The sequence below is a fragment of the Crinia signifera genome, chromosome 1 (genome assembly GCF_055691185.1).
Source record: "Crinia signifera chromosome 1, ASM5569118v1, whole genome shotgun sequence".
Taxonomy (NCBI): Eukaryota; Metazoa; Chordata; class Amphibia; order Anura; family Myobatrachidae; genus Crinia; species Crinia signifera.
The window spans coordinates 155062281-155087675 of NC_139217.1; the positions used below are offsets into that span (position 1 = coordinate 155062281).

A 25395-nucleotide genomic window follows, 5' to 3' on the forward strand; every position below is an offset into this window, starting at 1 on the left:
CGGCAGCCCCCCTCCTACCATAAGGTAGGAGCCACCACTGACTATTGGGGAAACAACTGTAAATACCTTGATATAACAACTATTGGCCCCTATGTGCACGCTCCGTACTGTACATGCTGGTCATGGAGAGTGGATGCCTCTGTAGCTACAGGCAGGACATCTGACTATGTTTACGATAAGAAACTGCTGATAAGCCTATCTGTAACATGAAAGCAAGTTGCAAATATGTGTCAGGCATTAATAGATAGGGGTGGGGCCACTGTTACAGGGTCTCTGTGTGGACATGCCCTTCCTCACCCCCTCTCCTCCTCCTCCATGACACCCTCACCGTGACGTCACGTGGTTTCTCTCTCCCGTCCTGTCCCGCTGCTGCTGCTCCATTGATGTATTGAGTAGGGTGCGCGGGGCACAGCGCATCGCTGGCGGAGTAACTTCCCGGGAACTTGAGACGGTGACAGAGAGGATGAGAGCAGCGCGGCCGCTCCCCGCTGCTGTGTGAGCCCGGGCTGGTCACGTAAGCCTAGCCTCGCACTGTTTTATGACTATGTGTAGATGTGAGTGAGCAGGGTCCATATATGCGCGCTTCCTCCCCGCACCACCGCCACCACGACGATGATGAAAGAACCGCTATTACCGGTCGCCAGCGCTGTGCTGCCCGGCGCCTCGCTGCAGAAAGCCTGTAGGGTGCTGGTGCTCTTCTGCGCCCTCCACCTCGCTGTTACCCTGGTCTACTATGTGTCCGGCGGAGACGTGAAACTTTTCCAGTACTTCCAGAACCAGCAATTCCAACATAGGGAGAAGACCAACTACACGGCCGGCCCCCTGGTCTCTGTCTTGGCCAAAGCAGCTGCCGCCCCGGAGCCTAGCAGTACTGTCAGGGGCACGGGGGATCTCGCAGCCTGCCCGGACTCCTCGCCCCTGCTAGGTAAGAGACGTCAACCCCTGCCTTATACTCCAGCACTGTGTACAGTAGCGGTGTGTAAGTGCATCTAGTGGGGTACATAGGTTAAATGCCACAGTGTGCCGATGTGTCATGTCAACCCTGCCGTATTATTGTCCTGTGTCAACACTTAGCCCTGATGTTAATAACGTAATTACAACCATATCTATTTCAGAGCATTAGACATTCATATTAATCAACATAGTGAATGACTGCATATATTTACTGTATTGTGTCCAAACCTATCCCTTGCGAACCCCTAACCGCAGTGGCAGTTTTTAGCTATGGGCTATTTAGCCGCCTCAGGTAAAATCCACCACTGTAGTGAAGCCAGATGCAGTCAGTAAGACTGTGACTGTCAGTGACTTCCTATTGAACGTCTGACCTGCCAATCGCCAAGGCAGTCCCATTGGGAGGTGTCCGGACCCCCCCCCCCCCTTTCTTCCGGGACGCCTCTCTATAGGCTGCCATGCGTAAGCCCCTAAAACCTGGGGATTGTGCATGCGTAGCACCTACATCGGTACTGCGCACACACCGGTGCTTGTCATCTGTATATACAGGTTTCGGGACCGTGATTCCCCTTCTATGGACTGTTGCCAAAGCAGCCCATAGAATCTGCCTGCATGCACAGGACAGAGGTTTGTACTGTGCATGCGCCAGTCCTGACACTGGGAATGCAGCGCCTGCGGCGGGGGTGCCTGCATAGCGGCCAGTGGTATATGGTCCCGACAGTCGGGATCCCAACAGTCATTAGCCTGACATTAGGATCCTGACTGGCCGGACTCAGACAGCGGAGCAAACGCAACAAAGCTTGCTGTGCTCACCACGATGCGGGCACGGTGGCTCGCTACGCTTGCCACCTATTCTCTTCTCCCTCTATGGGGGTCGTGGACCCCCACGAGGGAAAATAGCCGGTGGCCGTCGGGACCCTGAGTGTCGAGGTTTGGCAGTCGGGAAACTGTCCGGCACCCGTGGTAGCCCCCTCCTGCCAAAAGGTACGAGCCACCACTGCCTAACAGGTCATGTTTTCAAGACCACCTGGCGATCTGTAGAATAAATGGGATAACAGCGAAAATAGACTATTTTTCTGGGGCATTCTTTTGATATATAGTAAACGTAACCTTTTACTGATACATTAAAACGTAAACATTTAGTGCATTTTACCTAGAATTGACATGTAACATATGAGTGCTCCCAGAAAAAAATTAAGTCTACTCTCTTGATACCCCATCTGTTCTGAATCCTGACTCTGGAGGAGCACCACTGCCATTAAATATTTCAAGAAGAGTTGAACTTAAGCCAAGGTACTATTTATTGACACCATTACCAAAATAGCGCTCTAAAATACATCTGCCGATATCCATCAAATTGGCAAGAAAACAACTTCCAAGCCAGCGCACAAACTAAAAATTTCCAAACCTCAAAGATCTGTAGAATATGACAGTAATGACTATGCCTGTACATTAATTGTGTGGACTGGAAAATGTGAACTGTTAGGTGTCATATCCTAATTTAAGGACCTGATTGTCTATCCACACAGGTTATTTGCTAACAATTTCATTCTCATTTTCTTTTGGGCTCTTTAGTCACTAAGCCCTGCACTTGTCATATCAAAATTCCTTGAGTTTATCGTTGGTGGTGGAACAGTGCCAATATTTAGCAAATTGCATCATATTGCTCCCTCCACAGAGCTGCAATTTGGGTGTTATCTCCCCTTCCTGCTGACTTCACTGGTAATGCTGCTTTCAGACCGCAAAACTGGCTTTGACCAGGTATTTTACAACTTTTCTAAAAACGGGTCTGCCAGCTAAAAACCCCTTTCACACCGCATGTCTTTAAACGGTATTTCAGTGCAGTTTCTGTCCTTAAACGGTATTTCAATGCAGTATTTGTTCCTTCACAACACTGAACCCGTTTAACCCATAGAAAACAGTGGATGAAAGAAACGGGTCTGAAACGGGAAGGACCCTGCTTTATTACCGTTTAGAAAGACCAGTTCGATAGAACCGGTAAATTCACTCTGCACCTTTCAGACTGCACAAATTACAATTAAAAAAAGGCAAAATAACAGGTAAAAAGTGCGGTCTGAAAGGGGCACACGTGAAGTGGGACTACCTGGAAACTCAGGAATCTCTTGCACCTATGGTCTAAAGCAGGGGTTTTTAACCCCTTCGGTGGTGTTTTTTTTTTTAAGTAGCGCTCCACTGGGTGAGTTTTTGGGCTGAGCGCTCCCTAAAAAAAAAACCTACAACTCTGTCTCCCGGGTCCGGGCAGCGTCGCTGAGCACTATGGGCCTTATTCTAGTTCACTCTTTCTGACAAAATCCTTCTTAGATGGACAAAACCATGTGCACTGCAGGTGGGGCAGATGTTACTTGTGCAGAGATAATTAGATTTGTGTGATTTATGTTGTTTCTTTGCAGGGTAAATACTGGCTGCTTTATTTTTAAACTGCAATATAGATCTCACTTTGAAGTAAAACCCCACCCAAATCTAATTCTCTCTGCACAAGTAACATCTGCCCCACCTGCAGTACACATGGTATTGTCCATCTAAGAAGGATTTTGTCAGAAAGTCAACTAGAGTAAGGCCCTATGTCCCGAGAATCTTCCGGGCTTGCCAGTCTGGGCACTGAAGCATAGCCCAGAAAATTCTCGGATTACCACTGAAAGGGTTATAATCGGTCCTCAGGACCCCCACACAATTCACGGTTTCCAGGTAACCCTGCATGTGATAATTACTCATTGACACATTTTAAAAGATGCACAGGTGAAGTTAATTATTTAACTTGTGATTCTGTGAGAAGACCTGTAAAACATGCATTGTGTGGGGTCCTCGAGTTTGAGAACCTGTGTTAAAGGTTAACTCATGTTTTACTGTCGGTAATCCAGTGCTCATAGTGCAGATATTCTTGTATAGAAAAATATGAGCCTCTCCAACGCCATTGTTTAGGCTGTGAATATTTGTACAGGTTGAGTATCCCGTATCCAAAATGCTCGGGACCAGGAGAATTTTGGATAACGGATTATTCCGTATTTTGGAATATTTTAATATTTCAATGATGTATCAATGATGTATTTTGAAGTATCTTGCATTTATGCTGTATAAACACATAAAATAAACACAAATATATTTTATTACCACATAAAATACACACAAATATATTTTATTTGTTCGAAAAACAAGGATTCAAAACATGAAACAAAATTTGTGTACTATCTCAGATATTGAATTTGAATGCCAAGCAATCATTTTCTTGTACATATATAGTGCCAGTTACATATCATGTCCTCAGTAGTGCTGTTACAGATGTCCCCAGTGAGTTTTTAGCTAAACTAATTTTTTTTTCCACTTTCTGGAAAGTATGGTTTTCGGAATAATTCGAATAACGGATATTCGGATACGGGATACTCAACCTGTATTTATATTCGATCACCATAAAGAAATACCCATTGTTCTATGTACAGTTTATATTTTCAGAACTTTTAGTTACTACATACAAATCCATTTTAAAGGTTACGTCATACCTGTGTACAATGATTAGTCCCAAAATAAAATGTATTTGGCACACCATTTATAAGCCTGCCCTGGATAGTGTAATCCTGCAAATTGTTTTTAATACTTCCCTTTTAATTTATTTATGCTTGTATGTACTTTGTATATTATTTGTTATGTCATTTACTATTTTAAATGTTTTAATTTTGTATACAGAACATTTCCTGTTTTTTTTTTGTTCTATAGTCGGTTTTAAATACCGTTTATATTTTATGTATTTCCTATTACGATTGGATACCCAGCCCATATGAGTCATGTTTTCACCTTCCTGTTTGTTATGCTATCTTTTTGGGCTTGAATCCTAACCGGTTTTGTAGCATTATGAATCATTTTTGTTTTAGGAGAAATAAGCCTAATGAGGATACAATAATTGCTCTATTGAAGTATGTTATTTATTGTCTTTACTTGGCAGGAGAACGCTTAAGGCAATATATTGGAGTCCACTTGATTCTAAAGGTCCCCACACAATAGAACGATTTTTGACCGATCTGACGATTTTTACCGATAATCGGCCAAAAAAAATCATTCTTAAGGGGGGGGGGTCCTTTAATACTATGATATTGTACGGTCTCCTGACTGGGGCCCTTGTATTATAAGAAGTTATTTTAACAATGTATTGTTCACAGTAGGTGCATTGTGCTGATCATTGTGGAGGACATATTTTAATTTTGAGGGGCAAAATTCGACATGTTATCTACTGTAGCTGTAGAGATACAGCATGTCTAAAAATTAACATATTCTCTCCTCACGAATAAACACCCTGAAATTAGTGAACACTATTTTGTATGAAAATATCACTGCTAAATACTAGTTAACTTTCGAGGACAGCCGTAGCATGACCTACTGTCCCTGCAAATGATCTTCGTGACATTAGGCCTCCAGGAGTTTCTGCTGCTCAGGGGAGGTTGTGGTAGAGGAGTGATTTTCAACCTTTTCACCTTGGGGCACAATAAATAAGATTTAAAAATTGCCAAGGCACACTATGAGATCTCCACAGGGCAAAACACATTGGACCTCACATTCACACTGGTCCCCACATGTAACAAAGATCAAAAACACTGGCCCTTTACATGAAAAGAAGAGACCAGAAAATAACAGTTGAACTGGTGGTGGCTGTAAACTGGTTTGGGCATCTCTAGATCTGGGGTCACACTTAAGAACAGCTCAAGGCGCACTAGTGTGGCACGGCACAGTGGTTGAAAAACACTGTGGTAGGAAGATTTCTCTTCTGCATGTAAGCCTTTATAGCAGGGGTGTCCAAACTTTTTGCGACGAGGGCCAGCTTTGGTGAGGTGAAAATGTGGGAGCCGACCATTCAGCCTGACATTCTTTGCATCATTAATCACATCAGAATGGTCCCCCACTCACTCATGTTCCCCAGCCTGCCCCTTCACTGTATTTCCCCCAGTTTGCCCCCATTCACTGTATGTCCCCCAGCCTGCCCCTCCTTCACTGTATGTCCCCCATTCACTGTATGTTCCCCACTCTGCACCCATTCACTCTGTCCCACAGCCTGCCCCCCTTCTCTTAATGTCCATCAGTGCCTCCATTCATTGTACGTCCCCAAGCCTGACCCTCCTTCACTGTATGACTCCCATGCACTGTATGACCCTCATTCACTATGTACCCCACTCTGCCCCCATTCACTGTATATCCCCAGCCTGCTCCTGCTCCCCCTTCTCTGAATGGCCATCACTGCCTCCATTCACTGTATATTATTTATTAACAGTTTCTTATATAGCGCACACAAATTACGAAGCGCTTTACAGAGCATAGTTATAATCAAAAACACATAACAAATTACAGTACAAGACAGTTTAGGACAAGTACATGGTTAATATGGATAGTTGCATCAGTGGACAGGACACTGAAGCAATCATCAGGGTGGCAGTGGTTTATATATTCTAAGAAAGGCACATGAGGAGAGAGGGCCCTGCTCGTGAGAGCTTACATTCTAAAGGGGAGGGTTAGACAGACAGGGGTGACACAGAAGGGAAAGAAGTGGGTATAAACAGTAGGTTATGATGAGAGATTGTCAGGTTTTATGCAGGAGGGTGGGAAGAGGTCAGCTTAGTCTTTGATATTTTAAGTCTAAAAAAGCGCTGGGTCATCCAAGAGTAGACAGCAGAGAGACAGTTGGAGATATGAGTGAGGATAGAGGGAGAGAGATCAGGAGAGGAGAGGTAGATTTCAGTGTTATCAGCATAGATGTGATAGTGGAAGTCGAGTGAGCACATAAGCTCACCCAGAGAGGACGTATAGAGAAAGAGAAAAAGAGGGCCAAGAATAAAATGTTGGGGGACACCTACTATCAATGGAAGAGCAGGAGAAGTGAGGTCATTAGAGGTGCAGCTGGTCATTTTCAAAACTGACAGTGCAAATATAAGCTTTAACAGTGATAGTAAAAGTTGTTTGCAGATGTAAAATGCTGATGTTATGGTTGAATTGCCAGATTAAGCAGCCAGGAGTAGTATGTTGTGTGAATGAATTTAACTCACTCAAAGCAGACTTTGGTTTTCTCAGTTGTTGTTTTGTCCTTCAGTTTCACTTCGGTATAACGCTGGTATAACGCTGTAGTTATGAATCAGTTTTCCCACTTTAATAACGGCCCACTTCAATCTAGGCCCACAGATAACTCTGGCCACAGCCGTATGCAATGACTACTAAAGTACGCTTAACAATGCATGAGTTCCCAATTCCCAATAATTGGAATCCACTCACTCAGTCCCCACCCCCTACAACACATAGCAATAAAAGTGGCTTAGAAAAACAAAACTAGCATTCCAGGATACTATATATCACTTAGAATAAAAATAAATTCCTCCCTACACACAGGCTAGGTACTGTTGTGAATTACACAGAGGAGATGTTCAGTGTTTTACCTAGATATAAAAATCAATCCCACACAATAGATGTAATGCTCTGCAGTACAGAGGAGATGTTCAGTGTTTTACCTGTTGGAGACAAGAGATGATGGGGGAAATTTACCAATATGAAAAACCTAGTTTTTCGTATTGGTATTTTCCCTACGACTGCATACGACTGTTTAAGTCGTATGCAAAGTCGTGTTCCGGAGGATCAGTTACAAAGCAGTCATATACGACTGCTTTGTAACCCTCCGATGTCGTAGAAATTCGTATTAGCGGCCGTATATACGGCCGCTAATACGAATTATTTCTGGCAGTCTGCACGGATCAGTCAGATCCGTGCAGGCTGCAATGTGTAAAAAAAAATAGAAAAATTAAATAAATTTAAAAAAAAACGGCGTGGGGTCCCCCCCACAGCCGAAACCAGCACCAGGCTGACAGAGGCTGGAGCCGGTAATTAAAAATCAGGGAACCCGACAAATAGGGTTTCCCCGATTTTTAACAACCAGCCCCAGGCTCCTGCTCTGGGGCTGGTTCCCAAAATACGGGGGGCAAAATGACTAGGGGTCCCCCGTATTTTAAGAACCAGCCCCAGGCAAAACCAGCCAGCAGGGTAATGCCACAGCCGGGGGGAGACTTTTTATGCAAGTCCCCCCGGCCAAAGCATTAACCCTACCGACCAGTCAGCCTGGCCAGGGGCCCTGGGGGAGTGGGGACCCCCCCAATAAAGGGGTCCCCCCCCCTCCAGGACTTACCTGACCAGGCTGAAGCCTGGTGCTGTCCTCGATGCCCCTGGGCGGTGGGCATCGAGCTGATGGTTTGGTGTAAAAAATAGAATAAAAACCATTGTCTTTTACTGGTGAACTATGAGTCCCAGCAAGCCTCCCCCGCAAGCTGGGACTTGGAGAACCACAAGTCCCAGCCTGCGGGGCATTAAAGGGCCCGCTGGGTCTTGTAGTTCCACAGTAAAAGAAAGAGTTAAATAAACACACTGACACACGTGAAAAATAAAAGTTTAATACATAAATAACACATACATACTGATACTTACCTTTCTTGATCCCGTAGGTAGCCCTGGTCCTGATGTCCTGTGTCGTCCATGTCGGCTGTCTGCGTCGTCCTCCAGGTCCATGTCGACGGTCCGTGTCATCCTCCAGGTCCATGGCGGTGTCCGGGTCCGAAGAAATCCATGTTGGAGCTGTGGAAGGAAATCCTACTCACCTGTTCCTGCGCTGAAGAAGTCTTCTCTTGATCCGACGTAGTCCAGGTAATCTTCATGCTGTCGCCAGTCCCCGCTGTCCCCGCTGTCTCCGCTGTCTCTGCATCGCGCTGAGGAGAGATGCTGAGAAGTTTCATATTCGGCGCCTCTCCTCAGACTGAATTCTATTGGCCGCCTAGCAGGCCAATCAGGAGCCGACTTTCTCGGCTCCTGATTGGCCTGCTAGGCGGCCAATAGAATTCAGTCTGAGGAGAGGCGCCGAATATGAAACTTCTCAGCATCTCTCCTCAGCGCGATGCAGAGACAGCGGAGACAGCGGGGACCGGCGACAGCATGAAGATTACCTGGACTACGTCGGATCAAGAGAAGACTTCTTCAGCGCAGGAACAGGTGAGTAGGATTTCCTTCCACAGCTCCAACATGGATTTCTTCGGACCCGGACACCGCCATGGACCTGGAGGACGACACGGACCGTCGACATGGACCTGGAGGACGACGCAGACAGCCGACATGGACGACACAGGACATCAGGACCAGGGCTACCTACGGGATCAAGAAAGGTAAGTATCAGTATGTATGTGTTATTTATGTATTAAACTTTTATTTTTCACGTGTGTCAGTGTGTTTATTTAACTCTTTCTTTTACTGTGGAACTACAAGACCCAGCGGGCCCTTTAATGCCCCGCAGGCTGGGACTTGTGGTTCTCCAAGTCCCAGCTTGCGGGGGAGGCTTGCTGGGACTCATAGTTCACCAGTAAAAGACAATGGTTTTTATTCTATTTTTTACACCAAACCATCAGCTCGATGCCCACCGCCCAGGGGCATCGAGGACAGCACCAGGCTTCAGCCTGGTCAGGTAAGTCCTGGAGGGGGGGGGACCCCTTTATTGGGGGGGTCCCCACTCCCCCAGGGCCCCTGGCCAGGCTGACTGGTCGGTAGGGTTAATGCTTTGGCCGGGGGGACTTGCATAAAAAGTCTCCCCCCGGCTGTGGCATTACCCTGCTGGCTGGTTTTGCCTGGGGCTGGTTCTTAAAATACGGGGGACCCCTAGTCATTTTGTCCCCCGTATTTTGGGAACCAGCCCCAGAGCAGGAGCCTGGGGCTGGTTGTTAAAAATCGGGGAAACCCTATTTGTCGGGTTCCCTGATTTTTAATTACCGGCTCCAGCCTCTGTCAGCCTGGTGCTGGTTTCGGCTGTGGGGGGGACCCCACGCCGTTTTTTTTTTTATTTATTTAATTTTTCTATTTTTTTACACCGAAGCCTGCACGGATCTGACTGATCCGTGCAGGCAAAAACACAAATACGACATGAAAATGGTGTTCTATTTTCCTGTCGTATTTGCGTGGGTGTTTTACACCACTAAGCAGCCGTATTATCCATACGGCTGCTTAGTAAATCAGAAACCACCATTCTTTTGAATGGTGATTTCTGTCGTATTCTATCGATGGTGTAGACATTCGTATTTGTAAATACAAATACGAATGTTCCATCTTTAGGACTACGAATTGTTGTATTTTTGGGATTGTAAATCCCGAAAATACAAATTCGTAAAAAAAAGGTGTATTTCTACTTACGAATACACCTTTTTTCTACGAATCCATTTTGGTAAATTTCCCCCGATGAGTCAGATGAATCAAAATGTATATCCCCCAGCCTGACCCTCCTTCACTGTATGTCCCCCACTCTGCCCCCTCCCTTCTTTGTATGTTTCCCAGCCCCTTGTGTGAGCCAGAGGAAGTAGAGGCAAGGCAGGCACTGCAAGGACAGGAGATGCTTGGGCTCCCGCTGCTGCCCTCCTCCACTCTGCATGTTATGGGAGCAAGCTTCCCCCTTGCTGCCCCCCTCCCCAAACACTGCTGTCACTGTGATTGTGGAGTCACCTGATACATCAGCCCCACCTGCAGTGCATGTGGTTTTGTCCATTAGAGAGTGATTGTGCCTTTCTGAGTGAATCAGAATAACCCCCATAGGATTGGGTAGTATTCAGTCATTCACCCAGACCTAAATTAAAGCCTTGAGAGCACATTAGGCACAATGTAGTGTTGGTGCAGGCATTGTGGATAATTTCCACAAGTTGTGTATTACACTCTAACAAGGTACCAGGTGAGGCATCCGTCTTAGATGCACTGCGTAGGTTTACCCTGGGTAGTAGTGTTTATTCTAGCACCCGCCAACTTTGAAAACCCATGCAGTTCCTGATCCCTGCCTGTGGTGTCGCTGTCTGCTGTGGTGCTTCTAGCACAGGTCTGGTTTGTATATCAGTGCTGATATACAGACCACACTGTGCTAGAAGCACTACATCTTACAGCGACACCCCAGGCAGGGAAGAGGAACTGTACGGGTTTTCAGAGTTGGCAGTGCTAGAATAAACACTAGGTAGAATAGCTTACCTCCTAGAAGAAATTACACAAAATGATTGCTGTGTAGAGTAGGGTCCCAATAAGACAGTCAGGCCTATGTATTTTTTATCCCATTTCACACGTACCAGACGAGACAGCCATGTTGGGTGCACTACAAAGGTTACACTGTGGGAGGTGAGCAATTTAAGGGCCCAATGCAGATATGGGAAAGCAGATGCTTATTATTATTATTATTATTATAATTTTATTTATAAGGCGCCACAAGTGTTTTGCAGCGCCGTACAAAGGAACAATACAGGGAGACAAAACTTGGCATAACATTGAATAAATAACAAAAATACAGTACAAATAAAGAGCACCACAGTTCAATACACATTACAGCTTAAATGTAAGTAGTGAGGACCCAATCAACATACAACTAGAGGCTTGAGGCCAATGATGGAGATGAGTATGAAGATGGTCGCTGTGTGTTGGAGTAAAGGAGAGCTGTGAGTGAAATGTGAAGAGAAGTGGGCTTTGACAACAGGAGGGAAGATGCTTGTAGTACAATATACAGTGTATGGAAACGTCCACGTGAAGCACATCTGCCCGCAGAGGAATCTTTCCAGGCAACCAGCTGGGGTGCACTGCCTAGGTCACTGGCGGCAAGGTGTGCAATCTGTAGAGGTATACACATTGCTTTATTTGGAGTTAGGCTACACTGTCCTGCCCCAGATTTCATGTCTCCTATGGGAATGACATCTGGTTTAAAATACAGGTACATAATAGGATGTGTAGATCATTTTATTGCCCTTTTCCTGTTGTTAAAAGTGTAGAGTTTAGCTCTAAATAGCTGCTGAGTAAATTGCCATCATTATATACATGCCTATAAAGCTAATAAGACAGCTGCATCAGTCCTTTAAGCTGAGTACACACCTCTAAAGATTTATCTGTTAAATCCGTCTGGGGGGAAGAAAAGTATGGGAACATGATAATCCATCCATTTGCTCACAATTGCTGAAAAATTAACAAATAAGATTGTTTGAATAAATTTGTTAAACCAAATGGATTTAAGAAACCAATCAAATTATTTTCTAATCTATTAAAAGGACAATTCCCCCCCGACCTTTATCAAAACCTTAACGGACCAAAATGGTAAACTATCTAACACAGGAAAATCCATCTCCGACGCTCTACATCACTTTTACTCCGCTCTGTATTCAAATCCCAATATTGACGCTAACAAAAATACTTTTGGGACTTAATTCATATGCTGAAGCTATCTGATGACACCCAATCCCTTCTAACTCCTATAATGGAAGAGGAGGTAATGAACATTTGAACACTTGAAAACTTGTAAAACACAGGACCAGATGGCTTGACAAATGAATTTTATAATTTACTGGCCCCCCAAAATTGTGGGAACCTTGACCTCAATCTATAATTTTTACAGCGCGCACACGCCTACTCTTATATTTTAACTCAGCCATCCTGCCCTTAAGCCGTGTAGAGACCTGACTTGACCTGCCTCCTACAGACAAATATCCCTACTAAACACAGATTATAAAATGTATACTAAAATTCTATCAGATTAAAAATTTTATTACCAATATGTATCCATGAAGATCAGATGGGATTTATTTGGGGCCGACATACTACAGTAAATCTTGAAAAGCGTTTAATCGCAAAACAGTGGCTGCGGTCATATGGTGCTCCTGACCCACATGCAAAAACTGGTAAAAAAGCAGAGTTCTTACACTAAATAAAACGTATTTAAAAAAAAATTGAAACAAGAAACCAGTAAAGACTTTTTAGTCCGTTCATTTCGGTTATGGTATAAAGCATAGACTGACTCATGGTAGACCGTCATATGGTCGACCACTAATGGTCGACACTGTCAAAGGGTTGACATGAGTTTAAAATATTTGGGTGTCTATGTTCACATAGGTCGACATGGACACTGTCTAAGTGTACCGCGTCCCCTTGCATGGCTTACTGCGCTCGCCATGCTTCAGGCTCGGGAGATTTTATACTCCATGCCCTAGTGGATATATATATATGTCCTGAACAACAATGGGGTAAACATTTTAAGGATCTTTATGTGGGAAAAGTGGTATCTGCGCACATAATAGCGAGATCCTAGTCATGTGAACTGGAGCACGTGGGGGAGGGGCACATGCGCTGGTAAGCTCCACCCAAGGGAGGAGGATTTATTCCCCCTGGCAATACATCTTGATGCTGTGGCGTCCTGCTTCAATTCGGAAAAGAAGCGAAGCAGGAAGAGCTATAGTGGCATGATCTGTGCTGTTATGGTACATTTACCCCCATGTCTTCATAATGCATTCAGGTTCTATTTACAGAGCGTATGTGCAGCGGTATGACATTTGCAGTTTAGCTAGAAAATCAACATGAAATGTATCCTTGTAAGGTGCTTTCTCTAAACCTAGTTTCTCAAAACCGGTTCTCGTAGAATCCTAATAGCATGTTTTCCAGATCATCTAGCTAGAGCACATCGAGTAACACAATAGATCTACAGGTGCTACTTTTATTATTCCTGAGGATACATAGAATATATGCACAGTTATAAAAGGCACACGCTACAAAATATGTATGTGTGTATACAGTACATGCATTCAGAAAGTATTAACAGCGCTTCACTGTTTCCACAATTCTACACACAATACCCCATAATGACAATGTGAAAAAAGTGTTTTGGGGAGATTTATGCGAATTTATTAAAATTATAAACCTAAAGTCACTTGTACATCAGTGTTCACAGCTTTTGCCATTAAACTGAAAATTGAGCTTGGGTGCATCCTGTTTTTCATTGATAACCCTTGAGATATTGCTACAGCTTAATTGGAGTTCATCTGCACAAATTTGGGGAAGGGTATATATTTATATTAATCTACAGATTGATTTGGGCACAGAGAGAGAGGGTGCAAATGCACCATGCGATCATTACATTACAATATATAATAAGAGGTTGTTAGTATATCAATGGCCAGTGATATTGGCCTGCCCATCAATCCTCCAGGTCACCTCTTGTCGAGCAGGTCTCTAACACTCTGGGGTCACCACCTGGGGCGCAGGGAACCCCGAAACATGATCCAGCTAAGAACCCCCCCCAGGGCATCACAATAAAGAATAGTGATAGTAAAGTGGTAAAATTGTAAGTATGAAGGTCCCTACTATGTGTTCAGAGGTAGAGAGTGTGTGAAAAAAAGAGTGCATATATAAATAATAAACAAACGTAGTAAAAAGTGACTATTTAAGTTGTGATGCCCTGAGACAGTCCAGCCAGAGCAGCCCGGGGGCCCCACGCCAAGATGCCATCCCCAAATTTTCTGACACTATGCACAAATAAATAGGACTTACTTGGAATTATGCCTCTGTCTCAGTGCAGTCCATGCTGGTTCCCTGCTTAAAAACATAGAGGGTGGTGGGGGAGGGGTGCTAATCTAGATGAGGCATTCTCAAATCTCAGGTGTGTATTGCTACACAGATACATGGTAGGGAAAAGTGGCTCTAAATTGCACACCCTCAGTAATGAAAGGTGCCATCTGCTGAGAATAAAATGGTTTACACAGAGAGAGAGAGGGTGCAAATGCACTATGCGATCATTACATTACAATATAATATATAATAAGAGGATAAAATAAGAGGTTGTTAGTGTATCAATGGCCAGTGATATTGGCCTGCCCACCAATCGCCGGTCCCTAACACGATGGGGTCACCCCCTGGGACGCAGGGAATCCCGAAACATGATCCAGCTAAGGACCCACTTTCCCTACTATGTATATGTGTAGATATACCGTAGCGAGCCCGCAAGGGGCTTTGTTGCGCTCGCCATGCTGTCTTAGTCCGGCCAGTTGGGATCCCGACGTCGGACTAATGACTGTCGGAACCCTATACCACACCCATGCAGATCCAGGGTATGAAAATTCTGTTAATGGCAAAAAAAAGGTATTTGATTAAAACACATTTACAACTCAATAGCCTCTGTCATAGCTACGGTGGTGAGTCTTCCTATATGGCAACCATGGTTTGGCAATCAGGATCCCTTCCATGTAGCTAAATCCAGGATGATCCTCTAATAACAGTCCTGTTCTTATTTTGGGGGAAAAGCAGAAGTTTTGCCATCTGCAGTTATGTGTTAATAATTTTTTTCTTTCAAGAAAAACTTCTCATGTCGTATGCAAAACCCCCAAAACCTTTAAATCACTTCTCCAGTAATCACAAGCCATGCAGGTGCAACGTGGATGAAACTGAGAGAAAGCAAACAATTTTTATTCCAGCTTAGTGCTCTAAGCTACTGACCTCAAAACCACTTTGTGTTAAGTGAAAAACACAAACAAATTGTGTACCGTTTGCCAAGTGTCCCCACTTGTAATGTTAATGTACTGTTACCATCTTTAGTACTGTGGAAATGTATTTTTTCTTTTTATATTCTGAAATAGAAATGTAGTTGTAGTTATAAGAAATGTTTTCTAGATCATTGGAGTGGAATGTAATAGGGCGAGAGAATCATAAAGCGAGAGATTTGGTAAGGAATCTCCAGTTTTTTTAAAGCCGCAATCCTTTACAAAAACTGGAGATTTCTTTCCAAATCTCTCACTTTCTGATTATTTCACCCTTGATATCTATTAAGGTTACAAGTTTAAGGGTGCAGTGTGGGAGCTAATTATAGCTCAAGGTAATGGAGCCTATGTACGTGGCAATCTAGTGAAATCGCTTAAGGCCCCCATAGACTATGGGATTTGGGCACGATTCGGATGAATCGCATATGGAGACATCCCCTCCAACCCGATGTGCGGCCCCGTGCGCATTGGATTGGAGTCGGAAGGTCGGACGGGCTGCACATTTGCTAAATCTTATGTGCTGCCCGGAGCCGTGTGGGGGAGAGCCGGGCAGAGGAGGAAGCTGCTGCCGTTAGCGGAAGCGGGGGGGGGGGGGGGGCGCAGAGGGGCAGGAGAAGATGCTGTGGCGGGAGCAGAGCACTTCAAACAAACAAAAAAGCCCATACAAACGCTGATGTCTTAGCCAGTCAATGGCTTTCTATGCGTATGTATGGGCTTTTTTTTTTTTTACGTGCCATGCTCCCGCCACTTGCGCTGCCGCTGCAGCGTCCTCTCCTGCCCGGCTCCCTGGTACTCTACTCCGAACCCCCCCCCCCGTTCGCCCGCATATCCCCGCTGCTGTCCCCCGCTTCCATTGTCCCTGCAGCTCCCCGGGAATTGCATGTGATAAATCGCATGCAAAACTTGGCACTGGTTGGTACTGCTACATTTGGTTAGTACTACCAGGGACTCTAGAATATATTTAATGCGGCCGGCAAGGGGGTTAAACGGCGTGGATCACCGAAAAATGACTCTCACCGTTTAACCCCTGCGCTGGCCGCTCACCATATTCAATGTTCTGGGGGAATTCTGGCTGTCAGAGGACAGTGAGGATTGCCCCAAACAGTGAGGCTTGTGGGTGATGCAGGGAGCCTGCTGCATTTAGCCATGTGTCTCGCTGTTTCATCGGCCGCATACACCGTTTTCCCCTTGCTCCAAAAACCTAGGCCCTTATTCTGATCGGTGTGGCCGGATCCGAATATGCGGCCAGCACCGTGCGTCCTAAACCCCGCCTTCCATACGGATCACCAACTCCGTCCGTACGCGGTAAGAAGCTGTCCGAACGGACCGCACGTGTATTTCTCATGAATACACCCCCTCCATCTCAGGGAAACTCCCCCATTATTCGATGGTCGCAGAACATCGAATTCAGGGCCGAGTGGTCCGCCAGCTCCCGCAACCTCAGACCACACGGGCATTTCTCCGTGCAAAAGCAGGGATCTGGGCGGGCAGCTGACATCCGGCAATGTCATATGTCCGCCCCCTACACGTGCGTCACGGCCGCATTACGCCCATGAAACGCGGGGTGTAAACATATGGTAATGTGCCCAAACAGCCCTTCACACCCCTCTCCACCCCCTGTTCGTAGTGTACACATTTCATGCGGAATGTTGCCGTGCGTCCGGCTCGCACATGCGCAGAGACGCCTCTGCACATGCGCAGACACAAAACATCGGCGGCACGAACGCACGCGGATATTACCGCACCAACCAGAATAAGGGCCCTAGTGAGGGGGAAACAGCATGTGCAGGGGGTCAGTTGAATTCTGACCCTGCAAGCTGTGACAGTGAGCAGGCAGCACTGCTCGCTGTCACAGCTCGCAGAAAGCATTGAATGCACCCCTATGAGTAAATATGGACCATCTTCAGTCCTGTTTGCAGTCACACAAAATCAGGATCAAATGGCTTCTTGTGTATTTAAGAGCGTGTCCTCATGCCTGTCATATGTGATGCTCTGAAAATACAGGTTGGGTTGGACGGGGTATCTTTAAATATATTGAGGCCAAAGGGAATGAATTCCACACAACTCTTACAAATCTATAACCTAAAGCAAAGCCTTTTTCAACTGTGTACCTAGAAGCAGTGAAATTCCAATCTCAATGAGAATGCCGGCTCTGGAGTCATGAATACTGAATAGAAGTTGCAGGTGGCATTAGGGGGAAAGACTTAAGGCCCCATACATTTAAGCAGAGGGATCGCATGCATGAGATACCTCAGCAAATCCCCAGTGGCTAGATTACATGCTATACAGTACATTGTACGTGGCCCTTTTTGCATACCATGTATTGCATGTGACCCCATTCACTGCCCAGGGATACTAGGTATGTTTGGTACAGCAGCGGCAATCTGCGGATCCAATTCCATGCACACAGGACATCGGATTGGAATCAAAACTAAATAACGTATGATATGACACTTTTGCGCAGTTTATCATTACGAGTTGAAATCGTGTAGAGAAGTGCCAAATCGTACTAGTGTACAGCCACATTAAACACTGAGTGGTATGCCTGGAAATTTTCCAGGCTCAGCTGCGCTGCCGCAGCGGGCTGTCCCGGAAAATTTCCAGGCATACCACTGGCACACCACCTTTAGTATGTGTTTAGGCATTAGTAGCGGGGAGGGTTAGACTTAAGAGGGGGGCACCACCTCCACCAGTCATCTGTATGTATTTCCTAGAAGCTTCTTAACATACATCATATTTAGAAATTGTCTGTTATTATGGTTTCATTTTAGATACTTATAATTGTTTTTTATTTTCTAACATTCTGCAGTGTTTCATTTGGATTGTGGGTTAGAAAAACTATTTTTGAGGGAAATCTGTCACCAATGGCCCTCATTCAGATATGGATGGAGGTACTATCGCTGCTGCCTACATAGAAGAAGCAGCAATCACTGTATTGTGGTACGGCACACCCCTTCCAAATTACAGGTCGCATATTTTCCGACACCTTCCGCTGGCTATGGTGTTGCACAAGCCTGTCATCCCAAATCCTTCCTAGAGTCCAGGAATTCTCCATTCCCTGACCTTGTCCTTCCTCTGCAACAATTGTGACACATTTGGAGAAATGTTCCTTTACTGACCCCTATACAAGATCAGACAGTCTGAGTCTGACATTGTAGGCCCATACAGCAGATTTGCATGTGCAAAGTACTGAACATTGCACATTTAAATAAGAACCAGTAAAAGCTAAATGTGCTGTGGGCATCAGATGGCATAACTTTTGAATAATCATAATTTTTGCTCAATAGGCACAATCTTAGCTGAGTTTGTGGTGTTATATGTGCAAGGTACAGTTTTTTAACAGATGTATTCTAACTAAATGTGATTGCATATATTGTAATTTAATGCTTTTTAGGCACAGAATACAATTTATGTTCTACCTTTTTGGTACTTGTTTCCTAGAACGGCGCCCATCGCGGGCATCGCATGTACATCGCATGCCATTATAATGGCATGCGATGCGACCGATGCGATGCCCGCGATTTTACATAGAAATGCATGGTAAAATGTAAATCGTGTCGGTCGCATCGCATGCGGCCAAAAAATCGCATGCGACCGACGCGATTACCGATTTTACATAGGGAACAATGTTAAATGGCCCAATTGACCCGATTTCACATAGGGAACAATGTTAAATGGCCCACAGACCCCAAATAGCCACCCTGAAGTGTGAAATGGCCCCCCCAATTGTTAACAACACCCCACGATCAACGTGAACCCGAAGCGTGGCGAGCGGCGGCGGTACGCGTCCTCCGACCATTTCATAACCCCACTATCCACGTCGGCGTGGAGTTGAGAATAGAAAGTGTGGCAAGCCCGAAGCGTGACCAGCGCCGCGAGGGGACGCGGATACCTGTGAAGCCCGCGAGGGGACGCGTATAGCTGTGAAAGTATCCGCGTCCCCTCTCGGGGCTCGCCACGCTTCGGGCTCGCTGTGCTCGCCACACTTTCTATTCTCAACTCCACGCCGGCGTGGATAGTGGGGGTATGAAAAGGTCGGAGGACGCGTACCGCCGCCCCTCGCGGGCTCGCTGCGCTCGCCAAGCTTCGGGTTGACGTTGATCGTGGGGTGGCGTTAACAATTGGGGGGGCCATTTCACACTTCAGGGTGGCTATTTGGGGTCTGTGGCCCATTTAACATTGTTCCCTATGTGAAATCGGGTCAATTGGGCCATTTAACATTGTTACCTATGAAAAATCGCGGTAATCGCGTCGGTCGCATCGCATGCGATTTTTTTTTTGGCCGCATGCGATGCGACCGACGCAATTTTTTTCCCTGCGATGCCTAAGATCAATATCGTTGGCGCCGTTCTAGGAAACAAGTACCACCTTTTTTTATACATTTGAAATAGTCAAAGGTCATATACTGTACTTGTAATTCATTGAATAGTATGGATGTTTTCAAAGAGTAAAGGTATATGGTCAACATTGTTAAATTGAATTTACCTGTATAGGTATCATGTCTTCTATAATGGTTAAAGGAAAAAAGCAGATGTGTCGTCTTCTTCATAAAAGTAACATCTTCCTCTGCGTCTCTGCTCAGAATATATTCTATTGGCCGCCTAGCGGCCAATCAGGAGCCGAGAAAGTTGGCTCCTGATTGGCCAGAAATCATTCTGAGCAGAGACGCAGAGGAAGAAGGATCTCTGCGTCTCTAGTATACAGCGGAGCGGGTACCAGCAGCCGGGAGCAGCGCGTCTTGAAGTGAAGATGCCGGGGTGGACGCCAGAGGACAGGTGAGTAGGATTTCTTTCCCCAGGTACCCCTTTGGATTACTACGGATCCAGGACCCCGGACTCTTCAGCCCTGGAGCCCCGGACCAGCCCCGGAACCAAGCCACCGGACCCTGGGACCTACCTACGGGATCAAGATAGGTAAGTATCAGTGTGTTTGTGTAATGTATGTATTAAACTTTTATTTTTATAATGTGTCAGTGTCATTTATCGATTTTTTTTTTTTTTTTTTTTTTTACTGTGGAACTACAAGACCCAGCGGGCCCTTTAATGCCCCGCAGGCTGGGACTTGTGGTTCTCCAAGTCCCAGCTTGCGGGGGAGGCTTGCTGGGACTCAGTTCCAGAGTTTAAAACAATAGGTTTTTCATCTATTTTTTTTTACACAATGATCAGCCCGGTGACCACAGCCCAGGGTCACCGGGGACAGCACCAGGCTTCAGCCTGGTCAGGTAAGTCCTGGAAGGGGGGGGGACCCCTTTATTGGGGGTGTCCCCACTCCCCCAAGGCCCCTGGCCAGGCTGACTGGTCGGTAGGTTAATGCTTTGGTCGCGGGACCTTCTATAATAAGTGTCCCCCGGCTGTGGCATTACCCTGCTGGCTGGTTGTGCCTGGGGCTGGTTCTTAAAATACAGGGGACCCCAACTCATTTTGTCCCCCGTATTTTGGGAACCAGCCCCGGCCCTTGAGCCTGGGGCTGGTTTTAAAAAATCAGCGACGCCCTATTTGTCGGGTTTCCTGATTTTTTTTTTTTTTTTTAATGCCAGCCCCGGCTCTTTCAGCCTGGTGCTGGTTACGGCAGTGGGGGGGACCCCACGCCGATTTTTTTTTTTTTTTAACTAAATACCGTTTCAGAGGCATTCCCACTGCCTCAAAAACGGTATTTAACCGTGTAGGACTCTGCTTTTAAAACGGGTTTAAATACCGGTTATCTTTAACCGGTATTTCAACTCTGGCACTTTCCCACTGCAGCCTTAAACGGTAAATTGCGCTGAAAAATTGGCAATTTACCGTTTTAGACCTGCAGTGGGAAAGGGGCATCAGTGTCAAGTCTTCAGCATAATTTGGTTCCTGTTTCCTTTAGTGCAGTAGCTTATGTCCTGTATATCCTTTAAAAATAAATAAACAGAGATAAGATACACCACTTCCCCAGTTCATTGTCCCTTTGTCCTTTTATGAAGATGGTTTGCAGCTACAGTAGCTCTCGTAAAGCTCTGCCATAGCAGGGTTGTTGACTACCACATAGGTAACCTGTCCCAGAATGCTCTGCCAGACAAACAGTAGTCAGATTGATGGGACATGTAGTTCAGCTGTATAGGGAGTTTCATTTATATAGCGCACTTTCTCCAACAGGACTCAAGGCGCTTTACAGACATTCTAACAATACACATAATACAGAGGATGTTGGTAGTACAGTAACAGACAAAAGAAACCCTTGAGCACACAGTAAGCATACTACAGGAGTGGTGCATCATTTTGGATAATAACTTCCATGGGTTCTGTATTCCACCCTGACAAGGTACCAGACGCGGCAGCCATTTTAGGCGCTCTGGGTGGAATAGATTACCCCTAAAAGACATTACCAAAAATGGGTGATTTCAGTGTATACTCGGGTCCATGTATTTTTCATCCCATCCACAAGTGTACCATATGAGGCAGCCATGGTGAGCGCACTATGAAGGTTACACTGTAGGAGGCGAGCCATACAAGGACCCAATGCATATATTGGAAAGCAAATACTTGTGTAGTAGTATGATAAACCCTGCACAGAAACATCTACGTGACCCACATCCTGCCCGCAGAGAGACCATCTGAGGCGGCCATCTGGGTGCACTGCATAGGTCAGAGCTAGCAGGGTGTGTGATCTGCGGAGGTACACATTACAGGAATAGCACAAAACCCAGTTTTTACGGCATCACATCGCCGGCCATCGCCTTTGAGTTAATAATCGCATATGTTACTGCACATTATCTTATTAACCATGCGAATGCCGGCGATGTGCGGCGGGGGTTATTAGATAATCCCACCCATGGTGAGGTAGATATATGCTGTAGGGGGGATAGGGGTGACAGAGAAAATACCTGAACACACCTTTGTAGGGGACTGATGATGGGGAAATATTTAGGGGAGTATTCAATGGTTTTTTATCTCCATGTGCAGCAAATCCTTTTTAGGATTCGCTGCACATTTGCAGGGTTCAGGAGGGCTGCAGCATTCGCTGCCAGCCCTCCGTGTCACCATAATTAAAGCCGCAGGGGCTCACAAAGCCGCAGGGAGCCGGGGGACCAAAGCAGGCAGGGAGATGTAAGCCTCCCTGCCTGCCCTGGAGTTTTTGTGGGGTAGAAGGAGGGCTTATGGGGACACAGGCAGCAGAAGCTGCCCCCCCCCCCCCCCTCCCGGAGAGCTGACAGGGGTAGGGAGCCGCTTCACTGGTCCCGCTCGTAAGAAGCCGGGACCAGTGTGCAGTGAATATATGAATATCTGAAGAGCGGCTCCCGGCTCCAGACCCCCTATAATAAAAAAAAAAATATATATATATATATATAAATACAGGGACTCAACACTCTCCAAAGGTTAATAAAAATTAACCCACATATATACACACATACAGAGTACCACAACACTCGCCATCCCTGCGAATGGGGTGCAAACAGCACTCGCCATTCCCAGGTTGGGGTGAAAGTGGCCTGTGACCACATGCTCTAATAAATACAAATACAGGGACTCAACACTCTCCATAATAAACTAACTCACCTTAGTATACAATTAATCAAATAAAAGGAAAAAGCACATGTCGACTTTAGCTATGATGTGTCAGCAGTTGGCAGGCTCTTGAGAAACAAATGCTAGTGTAGGACTTGCAGTGAAATGGGGTCCCTTGGCGATGGGCTGCAAGCTTAAATGCATTGATCAATTCATGAACTAAAACCCCATTATTTATTTGATTAATTGTATACTAAGGTGAGTTAGTTTATTATGGAGAGTGTTGAGTCCCTGTATTTGTATTTATTAGAGCATGTGGTCACAGGCCACTTTCACCCCAACCTGGGAATGGCGAGTGCTGTTTGCACCCCATTCGCAGGGATGGCGAGTGTTGTGGTACTCTGTATGTGTGTATATATGTGGGTTAATTTTTATTAACCTTTGTTACTGTGATCATAGCTTTCTCTTTCACCCCAGATGAGCTAATTTATCTGTAACCTGTTACAGCTGCCCCTTTAATTCTAAGTCAGGTGTTGTGTTAGGTGACTGCCTCATCTTTAAAAGCCATAAGGCACTTGGCAGGTGAGCTTTAAACCAGGAAAAAGCACATGTCGACTTTAGCTATGATGTGTCAGCAGTTGGCAGGCTCTTGAGAAACAAATGCTAGTGTAGGACTTGCAGTGAAATGGGGTCCCTTGGCGATGGGCTGCAAGCTTAAATGCATTGATCAATTCATGAACTAAAACCCCATTATTTATTTGATTAATTGTATACTAAGGTGAGTTAGTTTATTATGGAGAGTGTTGAGTCCCTGTATTTGTATTTATTAGAGCATGTGGTCACAGGCCACTTTCACCCCAACCTGGGAATGGCGAGTGCTGTTTGCACCCCATTCGCAGGGATGGCGAGTGTTGTGGTACTCTGTATGTGTGTGTATATATATATATATATATATATATATATATATATATATATATATATTCATGTGCTTCAAACACATAAATAAAATTATTTGACACCAAAAAAACCCCCCCAAAAACCCTTTATTTTAAAAGATCACTTTCCAGTTCACCTTAAGATGTCGAATGCAAAACGGTGAATCATAGCAAAAATCAGGGAGAAAGCAATTCGCCATCCTAGCATTGAATACACAATCGGCGAATCCCAGTGAAAACCCCATTGAAATACACCAGCGAATTGCAGCGAGCATGAAATGGAGAACTGGCCAGCATTCACTATTCGCTTTTGGCGAACATTGAATAGGGCGAATCACATTTTCAGTGAAAAAGATTCACAGCAAGGAGTGAAAACAGCCCGATTCGCCGAAAAATAAAAAAAATGGTGAATCGGGAGCATTAAATACTGGCCTTAGAAATCTTTTTCACAGAATCATCAATGTCTAGGAATCATGAGAGCAGTACAGGTGGTTATAAGAAAGTGGGGAGCACATTCAAGTATGGGGAAAATATTGCTACGTAGGCCGGCCCTGGTACTTCCCCCTCACAGCTCCATGCTCACCATGAGTGGTAGGCCTGGGGGCAGTCCTGGTGTTCTCAGCCGCAAAGGTTAGTTGAGGCCACATGATATTCCTGAGTTTTGTGGTTTTAATGCAGTCCTTCAGAAGTAATGTTGGTGTGTTGATTGCCTTCTGGTTTCCGTTGGTTTAACACTGGTATAACGCTGCTATTAATTTAAAGCTGACCCTTTATAAGTAGACCCTTCAGATACTAGGTCCCTAACTTCCTGAAGGACTGACGTCCCAAGCTAGACTGAATATATCAGCCTACATACACCTCTATCCATCCTGAATTAACTGCATCTCCCAATACACTTCCCCCACCAGCAAAAGGTGCTGATCAGACCTACAAGCAAATGTAAGGTCAGTGTGAAATCTCCTTTCATCCAGCCTTAGGGGATGCCTATGTGTCCTGTACATAGACCTCATGGTAAACAGAGCACCTGACCATTCTCTGTATTTGCCGTTGGTGTGTGTGTGTGTGTGTGTATGTATATGTATATATGTATATATGTATATATGTATGTATATATATATATATATATATATATATATATATATATATATATATATATATATATATATATATATATATATATAATCTTTTGGATGCGCGGCACTGAGGTCTTGGATCAAATAATACAATGCGTAGCCCAGTTAAAGGTTGACGTTTCAGCCACTTTATTGTGGCTTTTTTCAAAACAGCTTACATACATACACCGTGTACACTCACCTCTATATGTAGAGTTCTATCAGTGTTCTGTGCAACGACAGCCGCCATGTGAAAACGCCCATTGTTGGCGCATCTGAATGACGTCACTGTCAGGGTGGCGTGTTGTCTAGGTAACGCGTCCTCTGTGAACGTCCATGTCAATAAAGTTGAAATGAGAAGTGTCAGAAAAAAAAGGGGTTGAGAATTGCGTTTAAAACTTACTAAAAAGTGCTAAAAAAAGAAAGATGATCATGTGCCCGCTGTCGTTCCAAGATCAGTGATGCGTGTAAATCATAATAACTACAATCAAGTGATAAACAGTGTGAAAAACATTTCAGCGGGTGAACTCATAATCTAATAAAGTGCATTAAAGAAACAGTATTCGTGATACTTCTACTAAATGTTAATTCATTT

General features: G+C 45.1%; 1 protein-coding gene across 1 annotated transcript in view; it reads left to right on the forward strand.

Moving 5' to 3' along the window:
• Positions 1-311: 311 nt before the first annotated feature.
• B4GALT1 (beta-1,4-galactosyltransferase 1) overlaps positions 312-25395 on the forward strand; it is an 87655-nt gene continuing 62571 nt past the window's right edge. The window contains exon 1 of the mRNA XM_083174904.1: positions 312-925. Coding sequence (XP_083031030.1) covers positions 613-925 — 313 coding nt within the window. The 5' untranslated portion in view covers positions 312-612. The remainder of the gene's footprint in view (positions 926-25395) is intronic.